The 26,410-nt window shown below is 35.5% G+C and overlaps 1 protein-coding gene across 3 annotated transcripts; it reads left to right on the top strand.

Annotated features, from left to right (window-relative positions):
* The first annotated feature begins 267 nt into the window (after positions 1-267).
* LOC128871693 (myotubularin-related protein 13) lies at positions 268-25,198 on the top strand. Of its 3 annotated transcripts, none has more exons than XM_054113652.1 (19): positions 268-1,278; positions 1,527-1,627; positions 2,023-2,358; positions 2,468-2,687; positions 2,920-3,046; positions 3,174-3,548; positions 3,619-3,862; positions 5,576-5,881; positions 5,941-6,125; positions 6,201-6,558; positions 6,630-6,784; positions 14,951-15,354; positions 15,449-16,261; positions 16,317-16,703; positions 16,773-17,447; positions 19,129-20,038; positions 20,821-20,945; positions 23,270-23,352; positions 24,399-25,198. In XM_054113652.1, the coding sequence occupies exons 1-19, from the start codon at positions 1,224-1,226 to the stop codon at positions 24,489-24,491; spliced, it is 5,952 nt and encodes a 1,983-aa protein (XP_053969627.1). In that variant the 5' UTR covers positions 268-1,223; the 3' UTR covers positions 24,492-25,198. The 3 variants fall into 3 exon arrangements, with proteins under 3 accessions (XP_053969627.1, XP_053969626.1, XP_053969625.1); XM_054113651.1 differs by having other exon boundaries at positions 16,773-17,459; XM_054113650.1 differs by having other exon boundaries at positions 16,317-17,447.
* The last annotated feature ends 1,212 nt before the right edge of the window (positions 25,199-26,410 follow it).

Below are 26,410 nucleotides of genomic sequence, written 5' to 3'. Positions count from 1 at the left end.
GTTGAAGCTTGGATTAATGCATTTATAATAATGGTTTATGTTTTGCCATCGTTGTAAAATTTTTTATATATTTCAATTAGTAATGAAATATGCTTGTTTTCTATTGTTTTTTGCATACGCTCAGAGCAAATAAAGAAGCACAATCAGAGAAATATAGCAGAGACACAAACCGAATCCAATTTGACACGTGGGGTGTATGGCAACGCCAAGCACGGCACCCAATTGGCAGTTTTTTATTTCCATTTGGAATGGTTTAATTCATTTTCCAGCTGGCTTCGTGGGTGTAGTTGGCTGGCGTTTGGAAAAAGCGAAAGAATTGAGCTTAATGTTGCTGATATCTGTGCCGTGTAAACATTAAGTAGAGAAAGGTGTATTAGCTAAGAATTTGTGCTCGACTAGAAGCGGCGGCGGCGGCGGACGTGCGCGCCAATTTGTTTATAATAAAAGTTTAAGAAGAAATTTCATTTGCATTGAATTATAGGTATTGTGTGTGCGCGAAAATCAGATTTATATGTTCGCTGATTGCTCGTTGGAACGCAACGCCATCAGTGTCAAAAGATACAAAACACAAATTCTACAGGGTGTGGTTGTTGTGCAGTGGTCGATTATACTTTAGATCAAAAAAAATTGATTAACAAAATTATAAATTATACATATGTAATAGCTTATGGCGAAGTTTTGTTGAAGCAGCAAACGTAGCCATTGTGTTGGTGAAACGCGGCCGAAAAAGCATTAAAGATATTGTAAATTAATTTATGCGTAGCGCGAACAAAATTAATTGAGAAATTTATGCAAATTTGGCCATGTACGGGTTTGGTGACGGTGACGGCAGCGCCGCCGATTTTGTTTAATAATTCAGGCAATGACATTGCTACTTGTAAAAGGGATGGTTGCGCGGTAGTGAAACGGTGTGGCTTATATTATTCTCGCAATAAGGAAAAAGTGCAAGAAAAAACAAAAGAATTTTTCTTTTATTAAAAAATAGCATACAACTGCCTGCCTCTAGTGTGCATGTGAAGAAAAACATAACCAGTATAAAAGTCACTTTGATAGCAGCGACGGCGACGACCACGCCGAGGACGCCCTCGTCAGCGAACTCTTTTTTGCTTTTGCACTTTATCAAGAGCAGGTGCATTAAGCGCGGAAGGCGGTTATCTGTGGTAGATGGCCGGCTGAAATGAGTCAAAGCAACGAGACGCTACAAAAACAACAACGTCGACGACATGTCCCGGCTTGCTGATTATTTTGTTATTGTCGGCTATGATAACGATAAAGAACGTAAGTAAAAAAGTTACCACGGGAATTTCGCAAACGGAAGAAGTTCAACCACTACACAAACAAATAGAAGTAAAATGTACCTACATACATTAAATTGAAAGCCACTGGTGGTGTTCGATATATTTTTTTATCTTTGTTTAAGAAATGCCACAACAATTAACCAAATTTGAATAATTTGTTACTTTGGTTAATTAATTAGCGCTTATAAGCCAATGTTGAAATATATTCTTATTATTGACAAATTTTAGGAACTGCTGCTGGTAACAGCCAAATTTCATGTGGCAAGATCGTGCAGCGTTTTCCGGAAAAGGACTGGCCGGATACGCCATTTATTGAGGGCATAGAATGGGTATGTGTGTATATGTATGCAAAAACGTATTTCTAAATATATATATGTAAATACAGAAGTGATTAAACAAAGAATTTGTGTGACGAATTATGAGAGATTGAACTTTGAATCGCGCTTCAGCAAGATTATTACATTTTAAAAGCAGCAAAGTGACTAACTAAAATTTGTTGCAAAGAAAACTTTCATGCAGTGTAATAAAGACGAAAAAAATGATATGAACGGCTAGAAACTAATGCATTTAATTGAACTTATGACAATTAATAGTCATATTAGCAGAATTATATTTAACTTACTTTTATGTATGTATGTATGTCTGCACACTTATTTTATTGGCCTTTGTCATTTCATGTTTTTCTTCTCGTGGTCAAACATCATGAATGATTGCATTGAAACAGTTCTGTCAACCCCTTGGCTGGGGCTTGTCGTATGATAAGCAAGAACCGAAATTCTTCACTTCCGTACTCACTGATATCGATGCGAACAAGCATTACTGCGCCTGTCTTAGCTTCCACGAAACATTGGCAATCACACTTAACAAAGTCATCGATGAGGAGGATGAGGCGACAGCGACGGTCAGCGGCATAGCTGGCACCAAATTCCAATCAGCCATTACGGCAAGCACAAGTGGCGGTAGCAGTGGCAGCAATAATATAATTTCACATCACAGCGTTATGTATGCGCCGAAATGCCTAGTACTAATATCGCGGCTCGACTATGCAGACACATTTAAGGTGAGTGGGTTAGCATAAGTTTAAAAAAAATCTTACTCTTGGAAAAATATATATTAACTCAATATAAATGCAAACAAGCGCGCATCTAAATTTAATTTTCTGTTTGCAGAACTGTCTGGGTACTATTTACACTGTATACATCGAGAATCTGCCTTACGCATTGGAGAATCTCATCGGTAATATACTTGGCTGTATACAGGTGCCACCTGCGGGCGGCCCACAAGTACGCTTCTCCATAGGCGCTGGCGATAAGCAGTCGCTGCAGCCGCCGCAATCGCCATCGCTACCAGTAACTGGCACATCTGTTTATTTTGTTTTTAAGCAACTAGGTATGAAGCAAAACATAAGTATAAAAATACAAATATACTTGTCTGTATGTTAAAAGATTATTTATTTAATGCTAAATACATTTTTTATTACAATACATTTCATATGATCCATTGCGCTGTACAAAAATTCAATATACAAACCACCAAACCGCAACATGCCGCTCATATAAATTGGCTTGGCGTGCGCTATTACCTTCATATGCTCGGTGACACAACGACATATCGTATTTAGGTATTAAGAATGTACTTATACTTTTGTGCGCCGTTATGACGGAGAATAAAATTCTATTCCATTCGAAAAGCTATTCACATTTAACTGAAAGTTGTAAAGCTCTGGTATCGCTCATGTATCCATTCAGGTAAAAATTACAAACAAAAATACTTTTTCACTCTTAAATTCAATGATCTTGGCCTCACACTCATAGTCAAACATATGTATGTATGTATTTATTTAACAAATATATATTTATTTTCCCGCTATCACAGATATACGCACGTGTACATTCCGATACTACCGGCACCACTAACCGAAGTGCTCTCCACACCCACACCTTTCATAATGGGCATACATAGTTCGTTGGTGAGCGAAATCACCGATCTGCTGGATGTTATAGTTGTGGATTTAGACGGAGGGATGGTGACGATACCTGAGTCATTGTCACCGCCAGTACCCATACTGCCATCACCACTTTGGGAACAAACACAAGAACTACTGGCAATGATACTGTTTCCGAATTTGTCACAGGCTGACTTGGCCTTTCCATCGATCGAGAAGCCAACGAACTACCCAAAATCGGATGCAGTAATTGATAAGGAATTGCGCGCAATTTTCATGCGCCTCTTCGCGCAATTATTGCAGGGGTAAATGCATACATTTTAGAAAATTGTTCATGGTAGCAAATTTAAACATATATTTCCAATATTTTTATAGCTACCGCTCGTGTCTGACAATTATACGCATATATCCCAAGCCGGTGATCACATTTCACAAGGCCGGTTTTCTGGGTGCACGCGACTTGATTGAGAGTGAATTTTTGTTTCGCGTATTGGACAGCATGTTTTTCACGACCTTCGTGAACGAACGTGGACCGCCATGGCGTTCGGCTGACGCCTGGGATGAGTTATACAGTTCGATGAATGAGATACTGAAAAGTGAGGCGCAAAATAAAAATTTGGTAAGTTGAAAATATTCACTGGTCTAACGAAAAAAAATTAAAGCAAAAGTAGCAATTCATCTGGTGGATGATGAAACCCCAGCGCATATCTCATGCGACTATATTGCCTTGGCAAAGACAAGACTGCACATCTTTCATCGAGATCAAATGAATCCGAATGAAATCAAGAATGATCCGGTTGATATTCGGAAATTTGTATGCAAGGCTGGAAATTTACTGAAAGAATTTCGCTTCCATCCAATTCTCAACCTGAGGCAAGGAACATCTAGGTTAAGGAGAACCTGATGAAAAATATTTAAGGCAGCAGTGCCAGTCAATGCACCTGTACACCTGTTTTTCAGCGTTTATAATAATTAAATCAAAGACCTTTTTTTTTAATTTAGTACTCAATTTAATTTAGTATTATTTTAATTAATAATAATTTTATAAAACTAAATGCGCACACACATTTATAAATTTTTCAAACGTACTATTTTTAGTACAAAATTGGTGTAAATTTAGTACACAACGTAAAATATTGGCTCTGTTTTATTGATAAACATACAAAGGCTACTTTCAACTATTTTCGGTTGCATTGCAATCAACTATTTTTTTTTAATTTAGTGCAAAAGTGGAGTACTAAATTTAAATTGTTACATACATTGCATGCAACTATTTTTTTTGGAAATTTAGTACAAAAGTTAAGTACTAAATTTAAATTAATTATTATATATCCATTGCAAGCAACTATTTTTTTTTTGGAAATTTAGTACAGAAGTTGAGTACTAAAAATTCAATATACAAGAAGTTGAGTACTAAATTTAAATTAATTACACCCATTTCAAAGAACTATTTTTTTGGAAATTTAGTACAAAAGTTAAGTACTAAATTTAAATTAATTATATCCATTACAAGCAACTATTTTTTTTGGAAATTTGTTGCAAAAGTTGAGTACTAAATTTAAACTGTTACATGCATTGCAAGCAACTATTTTTTTGGAAATTTAGTACAAAAGTTAAGTACTAAATTTAAGCTATTACATGCATTGAAAGCACTGTTTTTTTTGGAAATTTAGTACATAAGTTGAGTACTAAAAATTCAATATGCAAACAGAAGTTGAGTACTAAATTTAAACTGTTACATGCATTGCAAGCAACTTTTTTTTTTGGAAATTTAGTACAAAAGTTGAGTACTAAATTTAAATTTTTACATCCATTGCAAAGAACTATTTTTTTGGAAATTTAGTACAAAAGTTGAAAACTAAATTTAAATTATTGCCAGCAATTAGTTTGTGTGTTTTGTTTTGGAAATTTAGTACTAAATTTAAATTATCACATGCATTTCCAGGCAATCTTTTTTCTTGGAAATTTAGTACTAAATTTAAATTTGCACCACTCTACATAATCATAATTTCTATAAAAGTGTGCGTGAATCCTATTTTTTACTTCTATTTCTTGTACAAATTTAGTACACAATTTATAATCGAACACTACATTGCCGGAACGTGTTAATCTAAATCCGGCTATACGCTGTGACATCAGCAATTTTTTTTAATATAACAATTCAATTGACCTACTACAAGTCTGGTAAATTTTTCTAAATTTTATTTTATAAAATTTTATTATTTCATAGTTTTAAGCTTATTCAAATTTTTGTTAAAAAAAAAAAACATGTATATTGACTTTTAGTACAAGTATTAACACCTCGTGACACCGTCCTTGGCTTTTCTTTTAGATTTCAATACACATCCAGGAGTTGGGGAAAACCCTCTGCGAAAACGAATGTCCCAATCAACAGGTCTATGCACAAAAAGTACTACGCCCACCGGACGGCTCCTTCCACCGCATCCACCAGCCGGCCTTTCCACGCATTAACAGTGAAAAGGTAGAACTAATTATAAACGATGGTATGCGCAAGAACTGCATCTCGCATCGTTTGACTGTGTTGCGTCATCAAATGCGCATCATACCAATGGGACCGCGGTTGCCCGAAGTGCTTGATGTGCGCCCGGCAGTATTAAATTCAGCACGTCGACTTGAGGTAAAAATTTATATTACTACTGCATTGTAAATATAACCTCATATTTCTTATTCTTAAAGGTACTGAAAACTTGTGTCGCTTACATTTTCGAAAATAAAATCGCCGATGCGCGCAAACTAGTGCCGGCAGTGATGCGCACACTCAAGCATCGTGACGCACGCCTTATACTCTGTCGTGAACTATTCGGCTATGTGCATGGCAACAAAGCGGTGCTCGATCATCAACAATTCGATTTAGTTATAAAGTATGTCTATTTTCATAGTATTTGGAATAATTAATTGCATATCACTCGAATTAATAAGTCCATATTAAAACACAGATTTATGAACAAAACGGTACAAAATTCCACCGGTGTTGATGAGTATACTGTTGCGGCAGCACTCCTACCCATGTCAACTATCTTCTGCCGCAAACTATCGACTGGCATTGTACAATTCGCCTACACTTGTATACAGGATCACCCGATATGGAAAAATTTACAATTTTGGGAATCCACTTTTTATCAAGATGTGCAGACGCAAATCAAAGCTTTGTATATGCAACGTCGCCGTCAAAATGAACACAATAAAGAATCGAATATCGTGCTGGACGATGTACCGTTGGAAGAACCGACTGCACTTGAGATAACCGCCGAGCAAATGCGTAAAAGTCCAATGATTGAGGAAGATAAAAAGACGGTAATTAGCACAGAATTTATAAGGAACTCGAATTTATTTTGGATTAATTTTTTGTGTTAAATTCTTTGTAGGAATTGGCGCAATCAGAGGAATCCACGCTCTACAGTCAGGCTATACATTATGCTAATCGTATGGTTTCGCTGCTAATACCACCAGACGTAAATGCGGTGGGGCCAAAGCCTAAGCAGTCCTTTCGCCTGGACGATAATCAAAGCGTTTCAAATAGGTAAGCATTAAGCTTTGACAGTTTGAAAAGTGTGTGTTTTAGTTTGTTTTCAAAGGAAGAATTTCTCGTTGGACTGTTTTTTTTTTTCTTAATACTTTTATTTGTTTTAGTAATGTTAAGATTATCAGTAGCATACGTAATGGGCGTTAGATAATCAGTGATGCACACAATTTGAGTACAGCTTTGTCTGTAAAACCAAACTCATATCATGAGTAACGACTGACAATTAAAGTAGTTTTTCTACAAATGTGTTCTCTTACTCAGAAAATTGAATTTGAGCTAAAAATCTATTTTTATGATAAGGCCCAATAAATTATATAAGCATTGACTGCCATAAGGACGAAATTTTTTGAAATTTCGTGGGGTAGACCTGGAGTTATTTTTTAATATTTATATTTTAACATATTTGGTAATATTTTCATTGGGTGCATTGGTAGGAATGGCAAAAAATATTGTAATATTTAGTTAGTTGAGTAGTGGTTGCTTTAATTCCTCCTATTTTATCTTGAACATTCAGTGAGCCCGTATGGGATTATTTGGCTTGAAATATCACTCGAACAAAGGGGATTTTCCTTTAAAAAAATATATAAAAATTCTAGTTTTGCATCCGCTTATTTTGGTAAAATACTAAGGAGATATTTTTTTTTTTTTTTTATTTCTTTTTTCTATTTGTGGAACAACATCAAGACGCACACCACAAATAGGAGGAGGAGCTCGGCCAAACACCCAAAAAGAGTGGTCGCGCCAATTATATATGTATATATATATTATTTTTTATATATTTATTTATTATTATCATTTTTATATTTATTTGTTTTTTTTTTTGTTTTACTTATTTATTGTATTAATTTTATTTATTTTTATTTTTTTATATAATGGGTTTTTCAGTAAGAGTGCTTCAACTTTTGAACTTTTTTGAATGAAACACAAACGGTTTGACTTTTTTAACTATTTTTTTTTTTTTTATCGAGTTTGAACATATACATTTAAGTATGAAATTCGATTTCTTTTGCATGACCACCGCGTGCTCGTTTTACGAAGTCCAATCGTTGAACCCAATTTTCGACCACTCTTTTGCATAAATCGGCCGAAATTCCAGCAATTTCGCGTTCATTTGGCTCTGAGCTCACAAATCGTCGCCGGCTTGTTACTGTAGACCAATGACTTCACATAAATAAATAAAAAATATTGCGTCGTTCGCCCTCCCTATCGGAAAAAAGTTGAAGCGCACCTATTGAACAACCCTATACATATATTTTTTTTAATACAGCTGATAAAATACCTTCGCTGGTAGAAAATATTAAGTTGGGCTAGCTAGGATGGGCTACTTCAAGGCATGTTGTGGCATTCAGGAGTGATTTTTCCAATTCTATTTCAACATTCCTTAAAGTTATACGAAGTTTGGCGAATTCAATCAGCCATTCAAGTCTCACTGTAGCTAAAGTGTCAAGATCCTTAAGAAGTTATACTTATACTTAGCTATCAGGTGTTTCATTTGAGAATAGAAAAATTTGTTCACTACGTATAGGAGAGTAGAGTTTTGAGAATTTGGAGCCATCCAAGAAAATAATACATAGTTCGGTCTTTACTTACTTTAAGGGTGCCTATTTTGTTATACGAATCATGGAGTTTCATTATTCAATTAAAGTTTTAGTTTAGTTGTGCTATATTTTCAACGGTAATATTTCAAATAGCTCAGACATAGCACAGTTTAAAATTTTCTCGTATGAATATATTGTGGCTTTAACTGTAGAAATACAGCGAGGAACAGCAGAACTCTAAAAAAATTCATCCATTACTTGGAACTTTGTAATCCTTTAAAAACTATGAGGTTTACTACCTGCTCGATCTAATCAACAGTCATCTTGTAAACACGGTTTTTGTTTTTTGCATTGCTTTGCTTTCGCTTAGTAGTTTCAATTTTACAGTCAAAGTGCAGTTGAAGCAAATTAAATGTGAAACATAAAGAAATTTCGCCCTGATTCAAACTACCAAATTGCAAAAAAAAAACATACAAGTCATTGTTGTTGCTCTAGTGCCTTCACCTTGTATAGATTCGCCTTTGTTTTTTAGTGAGTATTAATTACGTAAAAATTATCAACCAAAATTATCATTATTGCCACCATGACAATTGGTTACACGGGCTAGAATATATCAGGTCAGTCCATTAGTTCGTTGGCTTTTTAAAGGTGGTTTTAAAATTAATAAAAAATATGTTTAAAATATTTATTAATCAATAACATATTTTCCTTCATTATTTACAATGTCTTCCCAACGTTTAGGCAAATTTTCAATTCCCTGCTAAAAAAATTTAAAAATTGTTTGTCCTTGGAGCCAAAATACGCTTCGATATCCCTTTTCATAGCTTCCTATGACGAGTAGTTCTTGTTACTCATATGGGATTGAAGTCCACGAAAAAGGCGAAAATCACATGATGCAATATCCGGAGAGTATGGTGGATGCGGCACTAGCTCCCATCCGAGCTCGTTCAGCTTACCTAATGTTTACCTTGCGGAATGAGGTCTTGCGTTGTCGTGGTGAAACAAAACTTTGCGTCTATTCACTAAAGACGGTCGATATTTGTTAAGTGCCTCATTCAGGTTTGATAGCTGATGGGAATAATAATCAGCAGTTATCGTCTGGTTTGGTTCCAGAAATTCATAATAAACAATACCGGTCATATCCCACCAATAGACAGGAGAATCTTCTTGGGGTGAAGGCCATCTCTAGGGGTCGGTTCTGGTGTTTCATCTTTATCTAACCATTGGCGTTTGCGAACAGGATTATTGTAAAGGACCCACTTTTCATCACCAGTAACGATATGGTTCAAAAAACTTTCATTTTCAAGTCGTTGCAGCAGCTGAGAACACACATTCACTCTCTGCTGAAGGTTGGCGACGGAAAGTCTATGCGGTACCCATTTTCTCAGCTTTGGAACCTTTCCCAACTGAACCAAGTGTCTGTGAACTGTTGAATGCGATAAATTTAACCTCTGAGCTATCATATCGACTGTCAAATTTGGCTCAGCTTCCGCGAGTTCGAGCAAGGCGTCAGAGTTAAAGACTTCAGGACGACCAGCGCGCGGGCATCCTCCACGTCGCAGATACCACTTCGGAATTTCGAAAACCACTTTTGCGCAGTCCTTACACTCACGGTATCCTCTCCGGGAACAGTGTTTATTTCTGCAGCAGCAGTTGTTGCATTTTTACCACTTTTAAAAAAATACAAAATATGCCTCTTATACGCATTCGAAGATTCCATTTTATTTTTTAACACGCGATTAAAATCACTTGTTGAATGCACAATAAATCAAAGAAAATATAAATAGTTCCGTTATATTCCGCGAATAATTTTTTGTATGCAAAAATCGTACATAAGTAAAATTATGGGTAAAATACGCACGAACTTATGGACTGGCCTGATATTTTGTAACGAGTTCGATATGGAATACATTATTGCTCCTGTGCAAGAAGTTTAAAAAGCTTTAAATTTGATTTTTTTTTTTCTTCGCAAATTTGGTTTTGCTTGTAATAACAGCAAAAGCACTCCCAAAATATTTTGAGAACGTATGCATTTTTGACCGATTATAAATCCAGTCTGTTTCAGCGGAGGAGACCCACCCTAATGCGTTGGGAAAGGTGTAAAAAGAAACCTTTGCGGTTATAATGCTGGCCATCCATGATTTAAATTTATAAAGGTTAGGTTAGAAACGGTGGTCCACTGTGGGACACACTCAGGCTCATAGCCCATTGTGATGCCGCCTGGGGAACTTGTCAAATATAATAAAGAGTTTTCCAATAAGAGGGTTATTCCCGTAAAAGATCAATGGTTTCGTTGCTTGTGTGGAACGTAGCCCGACTTGTTGAAAATAAACGTTGTCCAGATCAGAATCCATCCATTTCCGGTCATGAAAAATCGTTAATAATCTCTCTATAGCGCAATCCATTCACCGTAACTGTTGCTCCAGCTTCATTTTCGAAACGTAAGGACCAATAACTCCGCCGGATGATAAACCGCACCAAACAGTCACACGTTCACGATAGAGAGGCTTTTCAACAATAACTCTTGGATTTTCTGAGCCCCAGATCCGACAATTTTGCTTGGCACCGAGGTGGAAATGGGCCTCATCACTCAAGATGATTTTTCGATGGAACTCGGGATCATTTTCATGCATTTCAACGACCCAATCAGCAAAGACACGACGTTGTCGATGATCGACCGGCTTAAGTTCTTGTGTTAACTGGACTTTATAAGCCTTAAGACCCAAATATTTATGCAATTTATGCGGTGTAATGACGTTTTGTGGAATGCCTAATTCCAAAGAACGACGAGGAATGGACAAACCTGGGTTTCCTTCAACTCTTTCAGCTACAACAGCAATATTTTCGGCTGTTCTTGAGCGACGTGCACGGGTTTTTTCTTCACATCACTAATCTGTCCCAACAGCTCGAATTTGTTCACCAATTTTTGTATTGCGGTCCGACAAGGTGCTCCACGATGACCCAAAAATGTTCGAGTTTTACGAACCGTCTCTGCCAAATTTTCACCATTTTTATAGTGAATTTTAATAATTTCAATGCATTGTTTAAGTATGTATCGTTCCATTTTTATTAATGGCGTAGTTTCTACTTCTCAAATATCAAAAAATGACAGCTTCAAAAGTGACATCTACTATCTATTGGAAAACCCTTTATATATATTAGTACTTATTTATATATAATTTGTACTTATATTTTAGTATATTACTTCACTCCATGCATAAACTACAGATATTTATATATACAAAATGGCTAAAATTTGTAATATCAGATCTTTCCATTTATTTATAGAACAAATACTTTCACTAAATTGAGGTATGACTTTATTTTTTCTTTTTTTTTTTTGCTAATCTTAAGCACGGCAAATCTTGATTTGTTTTTAATGTTTTCACGAGTTTTTATTTTTTGTTTGCAATATTTAAACTTATTTTTTAAATTTAAATTGCATGTCGCAAATTTATATTATTTAGTTAGTCCTCGTTTTTTTAAATTATTATTTCGACTGGTTTTATGCTATTTTATTGTAATGAATGCATATATTTTGTCTTTCACTTTTTATTTTAGTGTGATTTTAATTTAAAGAATATTTACTTTGTTTTAATTATTTCACCGGTAGTATTTTCGGCATTTTTTGTTGTAATTTGAAACTTAAATTAAGTTCATATATTCCATACTTTCATATTTTACTTTAATGCTATTTTGTATGTTTTTTTATATATTATTTTAGGTAATTAAATTTTTAGTGCATTGAAGCCTTGAACATTTGTGTGTTACTTGCAGGCCATTTCGATACATTTACATATTTAGACTCAGGCATTGTTTGAAATATTTATGAGTTCAATGGTTTATTTTTCGTATCGTCTTCGAACCTTTTCTTATTCTCGTTGTTAAAACTACCGTTTTTATAGCGTCGAAAAAAGAATTCGCATGCTGTCAACGGCAGCGTAAACTACCTGCAAACTTCCAACAACATTCGATAAATTTCATAACATATTTGAAGAAGAAAAGAATTGAAAGTTTACACTTCAGCGAATTGGCGCATACTGAATACTAAAGCCATATGATAAAGCATGAATCTGAAAGTAAGGGGTCTTAGCCCTATAGCAGTAAAAGAAAAATGGTATTTCAAGAGACGCGCCTAGACGTTTAAAATAAAACATCTAAAAAATTAGATTTTTTCAGGTTTCACTATTTGAATTCAAATTACAGTTCTTAACAATTATAAGTGAGAAATTATATCTTCTGACTGTCTACCACGTGCACGTCTACAGGTGAAATTCGACAAAAAGTCGATTCATAAATACCTAATTTTTGAGAACGTCGAGAAGTCGATGTTGAAGGTTATTCAGCAAAACTTGCGCCACAGCAGCAATATTCTCAACAGAATATCCACTTTTCGGTATGCCAATCCTTTTTCTCTCCTCAACAGAACCAGTTTCTTGAAATTTTCCACCAACTTTTGAATTCTCGACTCTTTCGGACGTTTATTTCCACCAAAGAAATCAATAGTTTTAGGATATGTTGTTCTCTAAGATCGCCCATTTTTAAAATGAATTTCAATCATTTTACGACGTTATTCGATCGAATAAAAGGGACCGTCTAGGAATTATTCACTACTAACCTCTAGGTGTCACTTTCTAAAGACCCTTTATTTACGGTATTATTCTGTACTGTCTAGTAGGACTAACCACCTCTTGTAAGAGGGGCTGTTTTTGAAAAGTTCATTTAGAGACCTTAGAGACCCATTTTGATGTCTTTGAAAGAATATTTCCTCAAGCGTATGTTTAAATATCTTAATTTTTTGGTGAATACAGTCAACATATCCAACGTAACGGTAGATTAGATTGTTCATATCCTCGAAAAATGGAACCTCAGCAACCGTTATTCAAGATGGTAGACACTCGCACAGGAAGACACAGCACTTGAGTGCCGTTTTGATACCATAACGTAGACCACTACCTGCAAAAGATTACAAAACTGAAAGGGAGAAACCCATCTACAGCCATCCAGTGCTGTTGATGTAGTAAAAGAGAGAAACTGGAGCTAGAACTGCCTCAGGCTATCCCCAAAAGGCAAACCAACGAATCTCTAGCGCCTAGCCTCCAGACCCTCTGCCGGATCCACACAAGTGCTGTTCTGAGAATTGTAAGGAAGTCCAAGCATCTCGGATAACCCACCCAGTAACCGTGACGACCGCTTTGGGTTTGTAAATTGAGTGGCGTGAGATCCCCAGCACTTTAAGCGACCTGCTTCTGTCGTACTGAAGCTAAAGTGTTTTTGAGATAACACACAATAAAATAGAACTCCGTCTGTCTTTTGCTTTTTTAAGAAGGAATTCTGCAGTTTCCTTTTAACATCGGTCATGGGGATACCGATGTATGAGATGAGGACAACTGAATTCGGTTCTGTCGACCCTTTCCTGGTAAACTAATCGGCAATTTAATTTCCCTCCATGTTCCTAAGCCCTGGAACCCAGATAAGATAAATGCCTCCTGAACGTTCGAGACGTTTAATGTCCTCCTTACAGAATTTGATCACAAGGGAGCTGCAACATTGTCGTCGCCATGTTTGGCCTTGATTGCAGCTTGACTACCGCAAAAGAAATAGATGTCTCCCTCCCAATAGCGATCCCTAAGCATTTTGCAAGCCTGCAGGATCGCGAAGACCTTTGCTTGAAAAACATTACTAGTTTTCGGCCGTTTAAAGGAGTTGGTTGATCTAGAGAAAACTCCTGCTTCCATTCCCAATTCCATCTTGGAGCCATCGGTAAAAACAGAGGTGCCTATGTCCACCCAGATGTTACTAGTACATATTTACTTTTCTAAACGTTATTAGAAAAGTTCAGAGTCCACAAAAAATATAGATAACTCCTAGAACTCCATACCAAGCGTTGCTGGTGCGCTTTATTCCGCTGACAAAACTTATAAATAAATTACGGATCAGAGCCGGCAGAATGCTAGGTATTTTACCATTTTTAATATGTGTAAGTATACAAGGTGTGGCTATTAAAAAACGAAGCTAACACTTATTATCATCTTTTTATTAATATTATCTTCCAAAAAACATACATTCACCCTTCCTCTATTCCTACAACGGTCCATGCATATATTTCATTGTTCGCAGCAATGCTTTAGCTAAGCAGTAGACGATCCCTGGCATTAGTCTCGTTATTTAATAGCCACACCTTGTATTGTATAATATCTACATATAAATCCGAAATATAGCTTAGTCTCAAAGCAGCGAGGTGGTGTGCGTCATACAGTTATTAATATAAGATGAACTTTTTTAGAACATATTTAGTACATATTTTATTTCCCTCAATTAATGTTTTAAACGCTTTGCATTGGATATAAATTTTTAGTACATTGAATAATTTTCATTAAATTCATAAATTTATACAATTTACACAATTTTTAGTACATACATATTTCCCACAAATAAAGTTCTAAACGCTTTGCACAAACTCTAAAATAGTATTTAGTACGCTGAATAGTTTTCATTACGATAAATTTACACTTACATGGCCATAAATATATTGTACTAAAAAATTTCTTAGACGCGCATAACCGATTTCGCCTTAACTTGTCTTACTTCTGTATGCCAAACATCAAACTTCTTATTCTTATAGTATTATGGGCTCGCATAGCTTAAGTGAACATTCAGATGAAGGCTTTGAGGAGAACGACGCCTTGGAAGTGGGTGGCACCGTCGGTAAAATAGTTTCGCGTTTCATTGATCGCGTCTGCACCGAAGGCGGTGTAACCTCGGAGCATATACGCAATCTACACGACATGGTGCCAGGTGTGGTGCACATGCATATTGAAATGCTGGAGTCGGTGTATCTAGAGTCCAAACGACATCCACATGTGCAAAAGCCAAAGATACAAACGCCATGTCTACTGCCGGGCGAGGAGATCGTAACAGATCACTTGCGTTGCTATCTCATGCCCGACGGACGAGAGGATGACACGCAGAGCTGGATACCTGCCGAAGGTGCGCTGTTCTTAACAAATTATCGTATCGTGTTCAAAGGTCGGTAATATAAATTGAATGAAATATTCTCTTTCATATTATTCCATTTTTTTTTTTTTTTTTTTTTTTTGATTTCTTATTGGAAATTTTCTAGGTTCCCCCTGTGATCCGCTTGCTTGCGAACAGACCATCATACGCGCTTTTCCCATCTCCTCGCTGCTGAAGGAGAAAAAGATCTCAGTACTTTACCTATCGCATTTAGATCAAACCCTTCCAGAGGGTTTACAGTTACGCTCCAGCACCTTCCAACTAATGAAAATTGCATTCGACACGGAGGTAACACCAGAAATGATTGAGACTTTCCGTAAAATACTCACGAAGGCGCGGCATCCGATCGATGAGTTCGAACACTTCGCCTTCCAATCGTTCGGTACTATTATGCATGGCACCGCACCTTCAAAAACCAAAGAAAAATACTCAACACTGAAAGGCTTCGCAAAGAAAACAATTTTGCGTAAATTCAAACAAAAAGCGCCAACTAAACGCAAATTGGTTACTTCTACTCTGGATTTTGATACGCTCGGCCCATCGACGGAAGCCATAGATACACATTCTCTAGACGATGAACTCGAAGATGACGAGTTCGAAACAAATACTGACACAATGCCGAGATTGTTGACTGCGAAAGATGTGGAACGCATGCGTGAACGCAGTTATGTGCGTGATTGGAAGCGATTAGGATTTGACGAAACGCAAAATGGTTTCCGCATAACCACAGTCAATGCCAACTACAGTCTGTGTCGTTCGTACCCTGCGCTGTTGGTTGCACCTGTGCAGATAAATGACGATGCACTGCTCCATTTGGGGCGCTGCTACAAGAGTCAACGCATACCGGTGGTGACGTGGCGACATCGCAATGGCGCGCTGCTGATACGAGGAGCTCTACCACACAGCAAATCGGTGATCGGTGGGTATTAAATGCTTTTTATTGCTATAAAAAAAACATCTTTTTTATTTAACAGGCATGTTGAAGAACTCCACCGGCTCGAATACGATGTCACACGACGTCGCTAACTATCACGAACAAGATAAATATATTTCAGCACTCATTGATTCAATGCCAAAAAATCTCTCCTTAGCATTGGCACAATATAATTTGACCGGCATGAATTTGTCCATGAATTCTCTGTTGCTAAACGCTAGCGATGAGTCGTCTTACCTCAATCGGGCGGAGACTTCATTGACGCCGGAAGTTAGTCGCAAACATAAATCGGGAATTGCGCCTGGGAGCGATTCCAAAACGAACAATTGGACCGATTCTTTGAAACCGAAATCGAATACCATAAAGAATAACTCATCGGTGACAGCGGCTGCAGCAGCGTATCGGAAGTTGCGCTTATATGTGTTAGGTAGGCAAAAAATATTTTATGCTCCCATTTCTCAATATTTTAGTAAGAAATTTCCTTGCCCGTATTTAGGTGAAAAATCTCAAACGAAATCCGGCATAAATGCGGATCTCTGCGCTGAATTTATAGCCGTCGACTATGCCGATTACCGCCAATCACGCATCGCTTTTAAGAAGCTAATGCGCGCTTGTTTACCATCGAATACAACCAACGACGCCGACCAGACGTTCGCCAAGAGTGTTGAACAATCCGAGTGGCTGCAACAAATCTCTTCCCTGCTGCAACTTTCCGGGGCTGTGGTCGACTTAATGGATTTGCAGGAATCTAGTGTGATGCTTTCGCTGGAGGATGGCTGGGATATAACTGCGCAAATATCATCCATTGCACAACTCTGCCTTGATCCCTACTATCGCACAATGGAGGGTTTTCGCGTGCTGATCGAGAAAGATTGGATTGCATTTGGACATCGTTTTGCGCACCGTAGCAATTTGAAGCCGGCCCATGGCAACTCAAGTATTGCATTTGCGCCAACATTTTTGCAGTTCTTAGATGCTGTTTACCAAATACAAAAGCAATTTCCAATGGCGTTTGAATTCAATGAGTTCTATGTACGCTTCCTGGCCTACCATATGGTGTCATGTCGTTTCCGCACATTTCTGTTTGACTGTGAAGTGGAGCGTTTCGATTTGGGTATCGCATCCGTAGAAGACAAACGTGGCTCGTTGAGCACCAAACATCATCTTTTGGGTAATTATAAATGTAAGCTTTCAGTGAGTGTGTGATGGAAGAGCAAATATCAAGACGCGCATTACAAATAGGAAGGGAACCTCGGCTTAAGACTTCTTAGTAGAAAAAATTATGTGTGTTTTTTTGTGTTCAAAATAAAAAATACTGTAGCATTCTTATAATTTGATTAAATTAATACATTTTCTTCCTTTTTAATCTTAAGTACTAAAAACATGTATGTAATATATATTTTAGTGGAAAAAGTAACTCCACAGGGCAATCTTTTTTGTCGTGCGTAAACAATTTAGCCATTTCTTACTAGGTAATATAATAGATATAATAAGTTGCTTTTTAATCGTTTGTACTGAAATGTAGTGCAATAGAAGTCAATTTTTCTGCATTTAATAATGTATTAATAGTTTTAGACAGTGGTTTATTGTAATTTTCAAACAATTAATGAATTTATGTGTTTTTAATGAGTAATTTCCAATTTTAGTACTAAAAATATACATACATATTTTTTTAGTACAAATGTTTTTTAGTAAAAAAACTAACTCCACAGGACAATCCTTTTTTGCCGTTTATAATCATTTTAGCCGAATCTTACTAGGTACTATAGTTCTAAACGCATTAAATTAATAATTTGATTTTTAATGGTTTATATTGTACTAAAATGTAGTGCAGTAAAAGTCAAGTTGCCTGCCAAATATTGCATTGATATTTTTAGTACTGACAGTGGTTTATTGTAATTTTCAAACAATTTAATGAATTTTTGAATTTTTACTGAATAATTTCCAATTTTTAGTACTAAAATTAAAAATGTAAACCCCTTCACTTATAAAACAACGTTAAGACACGCAAAAAATTGAGGGAAAACTCGGGAAAAAATCTAAAAAGATGTGTCTATATTTTCATATTTTAATCTTTAGTACTAAAACGTATTGTTAGTTAAATTTTAAGTAGTTAAACCCGATGAGGAAAAAAATAAAGAGTATTTTAGTACAAAAAGTTCTAATCTTTTCTAATTTATCGAATTCTTGCATTACAGATCGCAATAAAATATTAACACATCTTTTCAAAGTTTTGATTGTTTAAATAGCAAAAACCGTATAACTCAAAGTTTCAACCTTCGTACAAAATAAAAAAAAATCAACAAAACTTTTAGTCTAAAATTTTTAAAAAATTCTTGGTATGCAGTATAGCCTATCCAGTTTTGGTACAATATAATGCTGTGAAAGTTTAAAGTCGCTCAAAATATATTGACTTTTGACAATTTTTTTTTAAATCAATTGTTTACTTTTTTTAAATTTATTTTAAACGTCTTTTTTAATTAAATTTTTATTTTTTTTTATTAATTTTTTTTTTATTAATTATTAGTTTTTTATTTATTTATTATTACTTTTTTATTTATTTATTATTACTTTTTTTTGTTTGTTTTTCTATTTATTTATTATTAATTTTTTTTTTTTTTTATAAATTTTTTGGATTAATTTTTAATTGTTTTTATAATATTTTTATTTATTTATTATTAATTTTTAATTTTTTATACTTTTTTTTATTTTGTTGTTGGCGATGTTCTGCAGTTTCTTCCATTCAAAGCGTTCTCCAAATTTTTTATAAGCATGAGTTTTGGTTTTTATTGTTGTATTATATATAACTATATATATTTCTCTACTTTGTATTAACCTTTTTATAATCCCAGGTAACACCGGCTCCGATGACGAAGGCGTCTACCCCATGGACGTGCGCAGTAAGGCGGCGCAATCAGCAGTGAATTTCAATCGCATCGGTCACTCCATTTTCGATTACATTGAACGTCAGCACGCGAAGACACAAATTTTCTACAATTTCATGTACTGTGTGCGTGACGATGTACTACGACCGCAGAGCTCACTGCCCTCACTCGATCTCTGGCCCTACTATACCAACGAAGAATTGGCACAGGGTCCGCCTTACGATCTAGAATTGACTAATGCAGATGATGAAATCGATCTCTGCGAGTTGCGTGGCAAACGAATCGTCATTAGTGCTGGCTATGATAATATCGAAAAGACCAATCCGAATGCATTTGTATGCTTGCTTAGCGATGTGCGACAAGCAGAAACCGAGCGTGGTCAGTTGCCACAAAAATGGTTGCAAGTATGGGATCAGTTGGAAGTGCCGCAAATGGAGGAGTTGACACGCAAGTCATCGTTGAGCAGCATGCTTTTGCAATCTCACGGCAAATTGGCGCACAAACGTTCCACCCTGGAGATTCTCATGAAGGGGCGATTGAGTGGTTATCAGGATAAATTCTTTCATCCGCATCGTTTTGAGAAGCATCCCTACACCACACCCACCAACTGCAACCATTGCACCAAGCTTTTGTGGGGTCCAGTGGGTTATCGTTGTATGGACTGTGGCAATTCTTATCATGAAAAATGCACCGAAGTGTCATTGAAGAATTGCACTAAATATAAGGCCGTCGACGGAGTTGTGCCACCAAATGTGAACATCTCGCAAGGTGACACCTCAAGCATTGCATCCAGTGCTGCTACAACAGCACGCACCTCCAGTCACCATTTCTATAATCAGTTTAGCAGCAATGTGGCGGAAAATCGCACACATGAAGGGTGAGTCGAAAAGCGCTTGGGTTTGTTAGTTTACGAGTATAAGTGAAGTTCATCAGCTTTAGAGTAGAAAATCTGTTTTTTCATAGGCGGCTAGCATCCTTATAAAACTTCAAAGGTTGTTGTTATTGTAACAGCATAAACATTCTCATACATTTTTGGGGAATGCTGCTAAAGTGACTGTCCTTGGCCGGAGATAAGTCGGGCAATAGAAGCTATTGTCGTGTGAACAAAGCTTTTGAAATTCAAAATGCTTTTCCTCAGAAATACCAGGCACGCCATTTCATACATTCCTGAATTGAGACGAAAGTACGTCTAATAAAATAAAGATTAATTTCAGATATTTCAAGCTGTTTTATAATGAGAGCGATTGTTGTGCATGTTTCCATTCCTTTGTTACACGATTAAACTTAAAATAGTGCTTCGCAGTGAAACTTCTCACCACATTTCTCGTATTGTCTCGCTTTTCGAAACAGACCTGTATCACGGGAACACTAATGAAAGGCTTACATTTGCCTTAGAGCTAATGATCAGTATACTGATTTAGAATCTTCAGCCTGACTGAAGGTCGATAGCTTACCAGTTCCTCAAAACCTTCGCCAGATAAAAAGGCTTTATGCGCCAATTTATCCTATACCGATATTGATAGGATTGATTGAAACCAGAGCTTTGCCTTTTAGTTAAACCAACAGTCGCTGCCAATACGCATAATTTCTAGTTTATTTTAATTTTATGCTTTCAAATTGATAAATTATTCAATACATTATTTTATTTCTTCTTTTTAGTCACCTTTACAAACGAGGGGCGCTTTTAAAAGGCTGGAAGCAACGTTGGTTTGTATTGGACTCCATAAAACATCAACTACGCTATTATGACTCCGGCGAAGATTCGCAGTGCAAAGGAGTTATAGGTATGTGACAAGTAACGCAAGAGCAAATCAAAGAGCAAAATCCAATTTATAGTAAAAATTAAGTCGGCTTTAAATTTACCAGAACCTCCACATAACCTGTGTAACGAAATTGAAAAGATATTATATCGAAGTCGTCTTTTGTTGCGAAGGTTACGCGAATTTATGCCATATACTTATATGTAAATGTACATAAACATTCAAAAAAAAATTTTTTTGTTCCTACCCTCTAAATTTGTTCTATGGCCAAAAAAAAAAGACATTTTTATTACCTTGCATCCCAATGGGGACAGTGCACTAATTACCAGTTCATTTCCGTTAACTTGGTATAAAATGATCGGTATTACTTAGTTTCTCCTTTTAATTCCTACAAAATTATACTTTAAAATATACAGAATTATGGTATATTTGTGAGCAGAATTTTATATCAGGCAGTACAGAATTTTTGCGCCCAAGGAATTTAGGCTGTTTAGAACTTGTTTACCACTCCCGATCCTAAAAACATCCAAAATAAAATAAAATTTTATCTCCTTTACTTTATTTTTGGCCTAAAAAATTTGTATTAACAAATTGTTTAGACAATTTATGATTGATATTCAATAAATTTTTTAATCTTACCTAAAAAGTTTTAGTTTTGTCAGGGTCCGGATAGGTAGGTAGATGGTGAAATGGTTGAAGTGCACCTGGCACTCCTCAAGTAGCACTAAAGCGCCGTTTTGATACCATTATGAGACCTCCAACAGGCAGGGTCCGTATAAAAAATATTAATTTTTTTTTAATAAATCCAAGAGTGAAGGGAGATTAAAAGAGGATATTAAATAATTTTAAAAAGTTTAAAGTTAAAATTTTTAAAATTTATGAAAAAGTTTTTTTTTCCATTGGTAATTTTCCAAGCATTGACGACTAAATGAAAAAAAGTTCGATTTTTTTTCTATTATTACTATTTTTTCAATAGAAAAAATTTAGGTGGTAACATCAAGAACAAAATTTTTGTTTGCCGTCCCAGTATACACTCATGAACAATAAAATTAGTGTGCGACATTTTGCGACCAGTTTTGCCGGTTTTACTTTTGTTTACTATATTTAATGACGAACGTTCTTTGTTTGTATGGAAGAAATTGTGTGACACTGTTAGCAAAACAAAATTCAAAAATCAACCCACCAATCAAAAACCACTTGCAACTTCGACTTTTAACTAACTTACGACTAAAATTTAATGTGCTATAAGACGGCATACCAAAAATTATTCTAAAATTACTGGTCAATGGATAATGGATATTTTGGTAAACATTTGAAAAATTTTCATAATTTTTGCACAAAGTTTTAAACTCCGATTTATATGGTTTTTGTTACATAATGAGTTAAGCTTTTACCAAAAATTAATGGACACTAAATGAACGAAAAATTAATGGAACTAATAAACGGTCACAGTTGTCTAGAGTAAGTTCACTAGCCTGTCAACCCAGAGGTAGTGGGCTCGAAACCCACGTAAAGCACGGTCCTCGCACTTTTCCAAACTTTCCTAATATACTAGTTTCTATTAAAAACAAAAAAACTCTTCAACCCCAACAACCTCATTCTTCCAATCCTTACTCCCGCACAAAAGTCAGCGCATTACTTGCATTGTGGCTGCTAAAACAAGCAAAGAACAAAGAAAAAAGACACAGTTACACATTGCATCAGTGGCGCCAGCAAGAGGAAGCGGGCAATCGCGGTAATAGCGCAAGGCACACTAAATTTAGCGAAGTCCTCAACCATCTGTATGACCCTTCTGCCAGAAAAATGTGAAAAACTAATGGCGCTTAAAGCAGTAAGAAGGCGTTGGCTCCTAAGCAACTCCTTAGGACTGATAGCGGTAGGCTAATCACCTACCCTGTCAAAAAGCAAATAGATTAATAAAACCAACGCAAGACGGAGTCTTGTCGAGGCCCTAAAAAAATAAAAATAAATAAACGAAAGTAAAATAGCCAAAACTGATCCAAATGTCGCATACCCATTTTATTGACTATGAATGTATGTATGTACGTATGTAGCATACCATCTGTTGATTATTGAGAAAAGAACTTAAAGGTATAGTATTAATGCAATATTTGAACTATTACCCATTCGCCTCATGGCTTAAACATTTTTCTTAAGAAAAGTGGAATTAAAGTACTAAAATTTCCAAGAGTGGTTAGTAATTAATTATTTAGAGATTCAAATAAGTTGGCTCACATATGTATATATGTATGTAAGCATATATAATATTATATATAATATATATATTTTTAATTAATAGGGCTTCCATATTGATTCTTGTACTTTTCTTATTTTCCTTAAACAAACAGAATTGGCGGAAGTGCAATCAGTTACGCCGGCGCAGCCCGCACAAATCGGTACGAAACGCATCGACGAGAAGGGTTTCTTTGATGTAAGTAATCGCAAATACATACGAAGGTCACTATTTAGAAACAGTTATTTGTCATTGACTGTTTTTCAAAATATTCCCCCTTATGATTCAAAAACTTTTGCAAATCAGACTTAAATGGCGGATGGTCCATTGATTGGATGTTTTATGTATTCAAAAAGTCACTTGTTTGAGCAGATGCACGAGTGCCCCCATTGTAGTGTAGAATCGCCAATTTTTGGGGGTTGCTTTTTCTCATTTCTCCTAACGCTTCTGTCAAACAAATCATTCAGTACTGATTGCTGTACGTTGCTCTAAAGGCATTGTTGCCACATGGCTAGTTAGTTTTTCTGAAAAACCGCATATAAAAATGAGCTAGTTTCGAAGCGATTCGCACACAAATGACTTTTATTTGGGTTTGTTTGATCTGAAAGTGAAAGAATCATATAGAGGATTGCAGTTTAGTTTCAATCCCACGCGCATAAATCCACTATTCGTTTCCTACCTCACAGTTGTAATAATTGTACTCTAATCGCCAAAAGTGGATGTTAGTTTATCGTGCACTCTTAACCCATTTTGGACCAAATGTACTTTTTTTCTTTAACATACAGATTCTCGTTTTTTCTTGTAATTTCTATAAGGAAAGTCAATTCAATTAAAAGGTCTGGATTCTGCTCTTCCCAAATTTAATGAGAGGTAAAAAAAAAATTATAATATTTTAAACAAAACAAAGCATATCACTTACGTATTTATGGAGCTTTAGAAAAGATTTGTATCTAAAATCGGTCGGCAAGAGTATTTATTTCGTTCTTTTTTTTTTTTAATTATAAATTTTATAACCCTCTGCTCTCTCCATTCGTGCGTCATTCACCTCGTCTCCCTTGCAGTGGTATCACAAAGGATGCACTTGAATTCTTCGTCCAAGTGGATCCACTTTCTGGGCAAGCATTAAGCACTTAACCAAGGCTCAAAATATTAATAGTGACGCTCGTACATAGATTTGCATACATATATTTATTTATCTAAAACACATACGCCATCTATAATTTACGTGTAATCTCCTTTCGCAGTTGAAGACCAATCGACGCACCTACAATTTCTATGCGGTTAATGCGAATTTAGCTCAAGAATGGATCGAAAAAATTCAAGCTTGCCTACAGTAGATGAACTTAGCCGCCTAGCAAAAACATTTCCTCATATATCCGTTTCTTGCGAGTATTATTTTTAAGATTTTACTTAAGTTATTAATTAAGTTGCATACGAAAACAAAGAGTCAAAAAAATTTAAAAGAAATGACGAGTACTTGAAATAAAAAAGTTTAAAAAATGCAGTGTTGTATTCAAACTTTAGCAATAGTATAAAATACAAAACAATGCAAACGAAGCTTATCTATATAAATATATATATATATATATATCTATATACAGTTATTATATACATATTAGCGACAAACCGATGTATGTTTAAGTGTTGTGTGTGTTAATTTCCTTCTTTTTGAATGTTTTTATTTTTTGTTTGTGTTTTTTACGCTGTCAACAGCAAAATGGAAAAATAAATATTAATGAACATATTTAAAATAGTTAAATATGCATATGTATGTATATAATGACGCTCTCCCATCTGTGCGCATGCGAATCCCCGCGCCTTTTGTATTTATTCTTGTATATTTCAGTTGTTGCCTTGGCTTATTTTTCTTACAATTAGAAATGTAACTTCTGTGTAATAACATTGCGCTGCATTTGTATGTATTGTATAGTATCTACAGCTGTACATTCATACTACATAGTGGGTTAATGTTTGATTAGTCTAATTATTCTTATTCTAGTTATTAATAATTTTTACTATTAAATATATTATAAACATACTACAATTACCTTGTATTTAGTATGAATGTGAATTTTTAATATTTCCTTTTTTCTATACAAAAAAAATATTATATAAAATAAATACATACATATATTAAATTAAATATACATATAAAGTTGTGTACCAAAAGATATTTGAATATGGAATATCAATATGCTTACGTAAATAAAAAAATATTACATACACACATACATATATAATTAATAAATAGACTTTTTCAATGTGATCAACTGATAGAATACTAATACAAGGAGAAAAGTTAAATTTATAAATAAATATGCGTAAATGTATTGTTTAATAACAAATAAAAGAATTTTGATATTTTCACAGGAAAAAGTGGCAAAGAGGTACCGTAAGTGCATATTTTATATTTAGTCATATTTTTTTTATTTGTGAGCAGGCACCACAACTCGTCTACGGCTAGTAAAGGGCATGCCAAATGTTTAGATTCTTTCAAATTTCACTATTTTTACTCAAAATACGGTTTTTAATAATTATACTAGGTTGGGGAAACAGAAATCCACAATTATTGCACAAATTGTTGCGTAGACGGTTTAAAACTCCTGGGCGATGCTACGACTACTAACATGCTGGTCAACTTCGATTAGTTCTGCGATTTTATTGACATGATCGACATTTTCTTTGACTTCAAAAATGCCTGAACGGAATCGACGAAATCAAAATTGCAACAGCCTGGCTTGCATTTTCGCCTTTATCAAAGAAAAACTGTAAAATGTACCGAATTTTCTCTTTGCTGACTTCCATTGTTAACACCCTGTAACTCACAGCTGAATGGAACAAACAAAAAATAGCAAACAATACACTCGAAGGTTTGTCGTTGCCTGTCGAGGAGCGACCGCTATTAGAAAAAACGTTCTATCATTTTGGTATTTCATGCACAGAGATTCGAAACTACGTACTTCCGAATGATGGTCACGCACCAACCCTATCGGCTAAGGCGGCCGCAACACTGCCGTATACCCAACCCAATCAGTTTCCCGAAGGCTCTGATGATCTGCTTAGCGGAGAGGCATTTTACTAAAGTGACACAAGATCCGCTAAATCAAACACCAAGAGATCAAAATGCCTGAGAATATTTTTGCCAATGCATATAACTATGATTTGACCAAAGGCTAATCATTCACATACATAATTAAAGAAAATCACTCCGGCTACCTGTCACTTCAGGTCTCAATCTCTAGCCACAATTCTCGAG

The sequence above is a fragment of the Anastrepha ludens genome, chromosome 2 (genome assembly GCF_028408465.1).
Source record: "Anastrepha ludens isolate Willacy chromosome 2, idAnaLude1.1, whole genome shotgun sequence".
NCBI lineage: Eukaryota > Metazoa > Arthropoda > Insecta > Diptera > Tephritidae > Anastrepha > Anastrepha ludens.
This window is presented reverse-complemented; position numbering and strand designations above follow the sequence as displayed.

Excerpts from the sequence above, each read along its gene's own strand:
- LOC128871693 (XM_054113650.1), top strand. The coding sequence starts at position 1,224 with ATGTCCCGGCTTGCTGATTATTTTGTTATTGTCGGCTATGATAACGAT. Across the intron at positions 2,688-2,919 it reads TTTTGTTTTTAAGCAACTAG|GTATTAAGAATGTACTTATA; the intron begins GTATGAAGCAAA and ends TATCGTATTTAG. Across the intron at positions 3,549-3,618 it reads TTCGCGCAATTATTGCAGGG|CTACCGCTCGTGTCTGACAA; the intron begins GTAAATGCATAC and ends ATATTTTTATAG.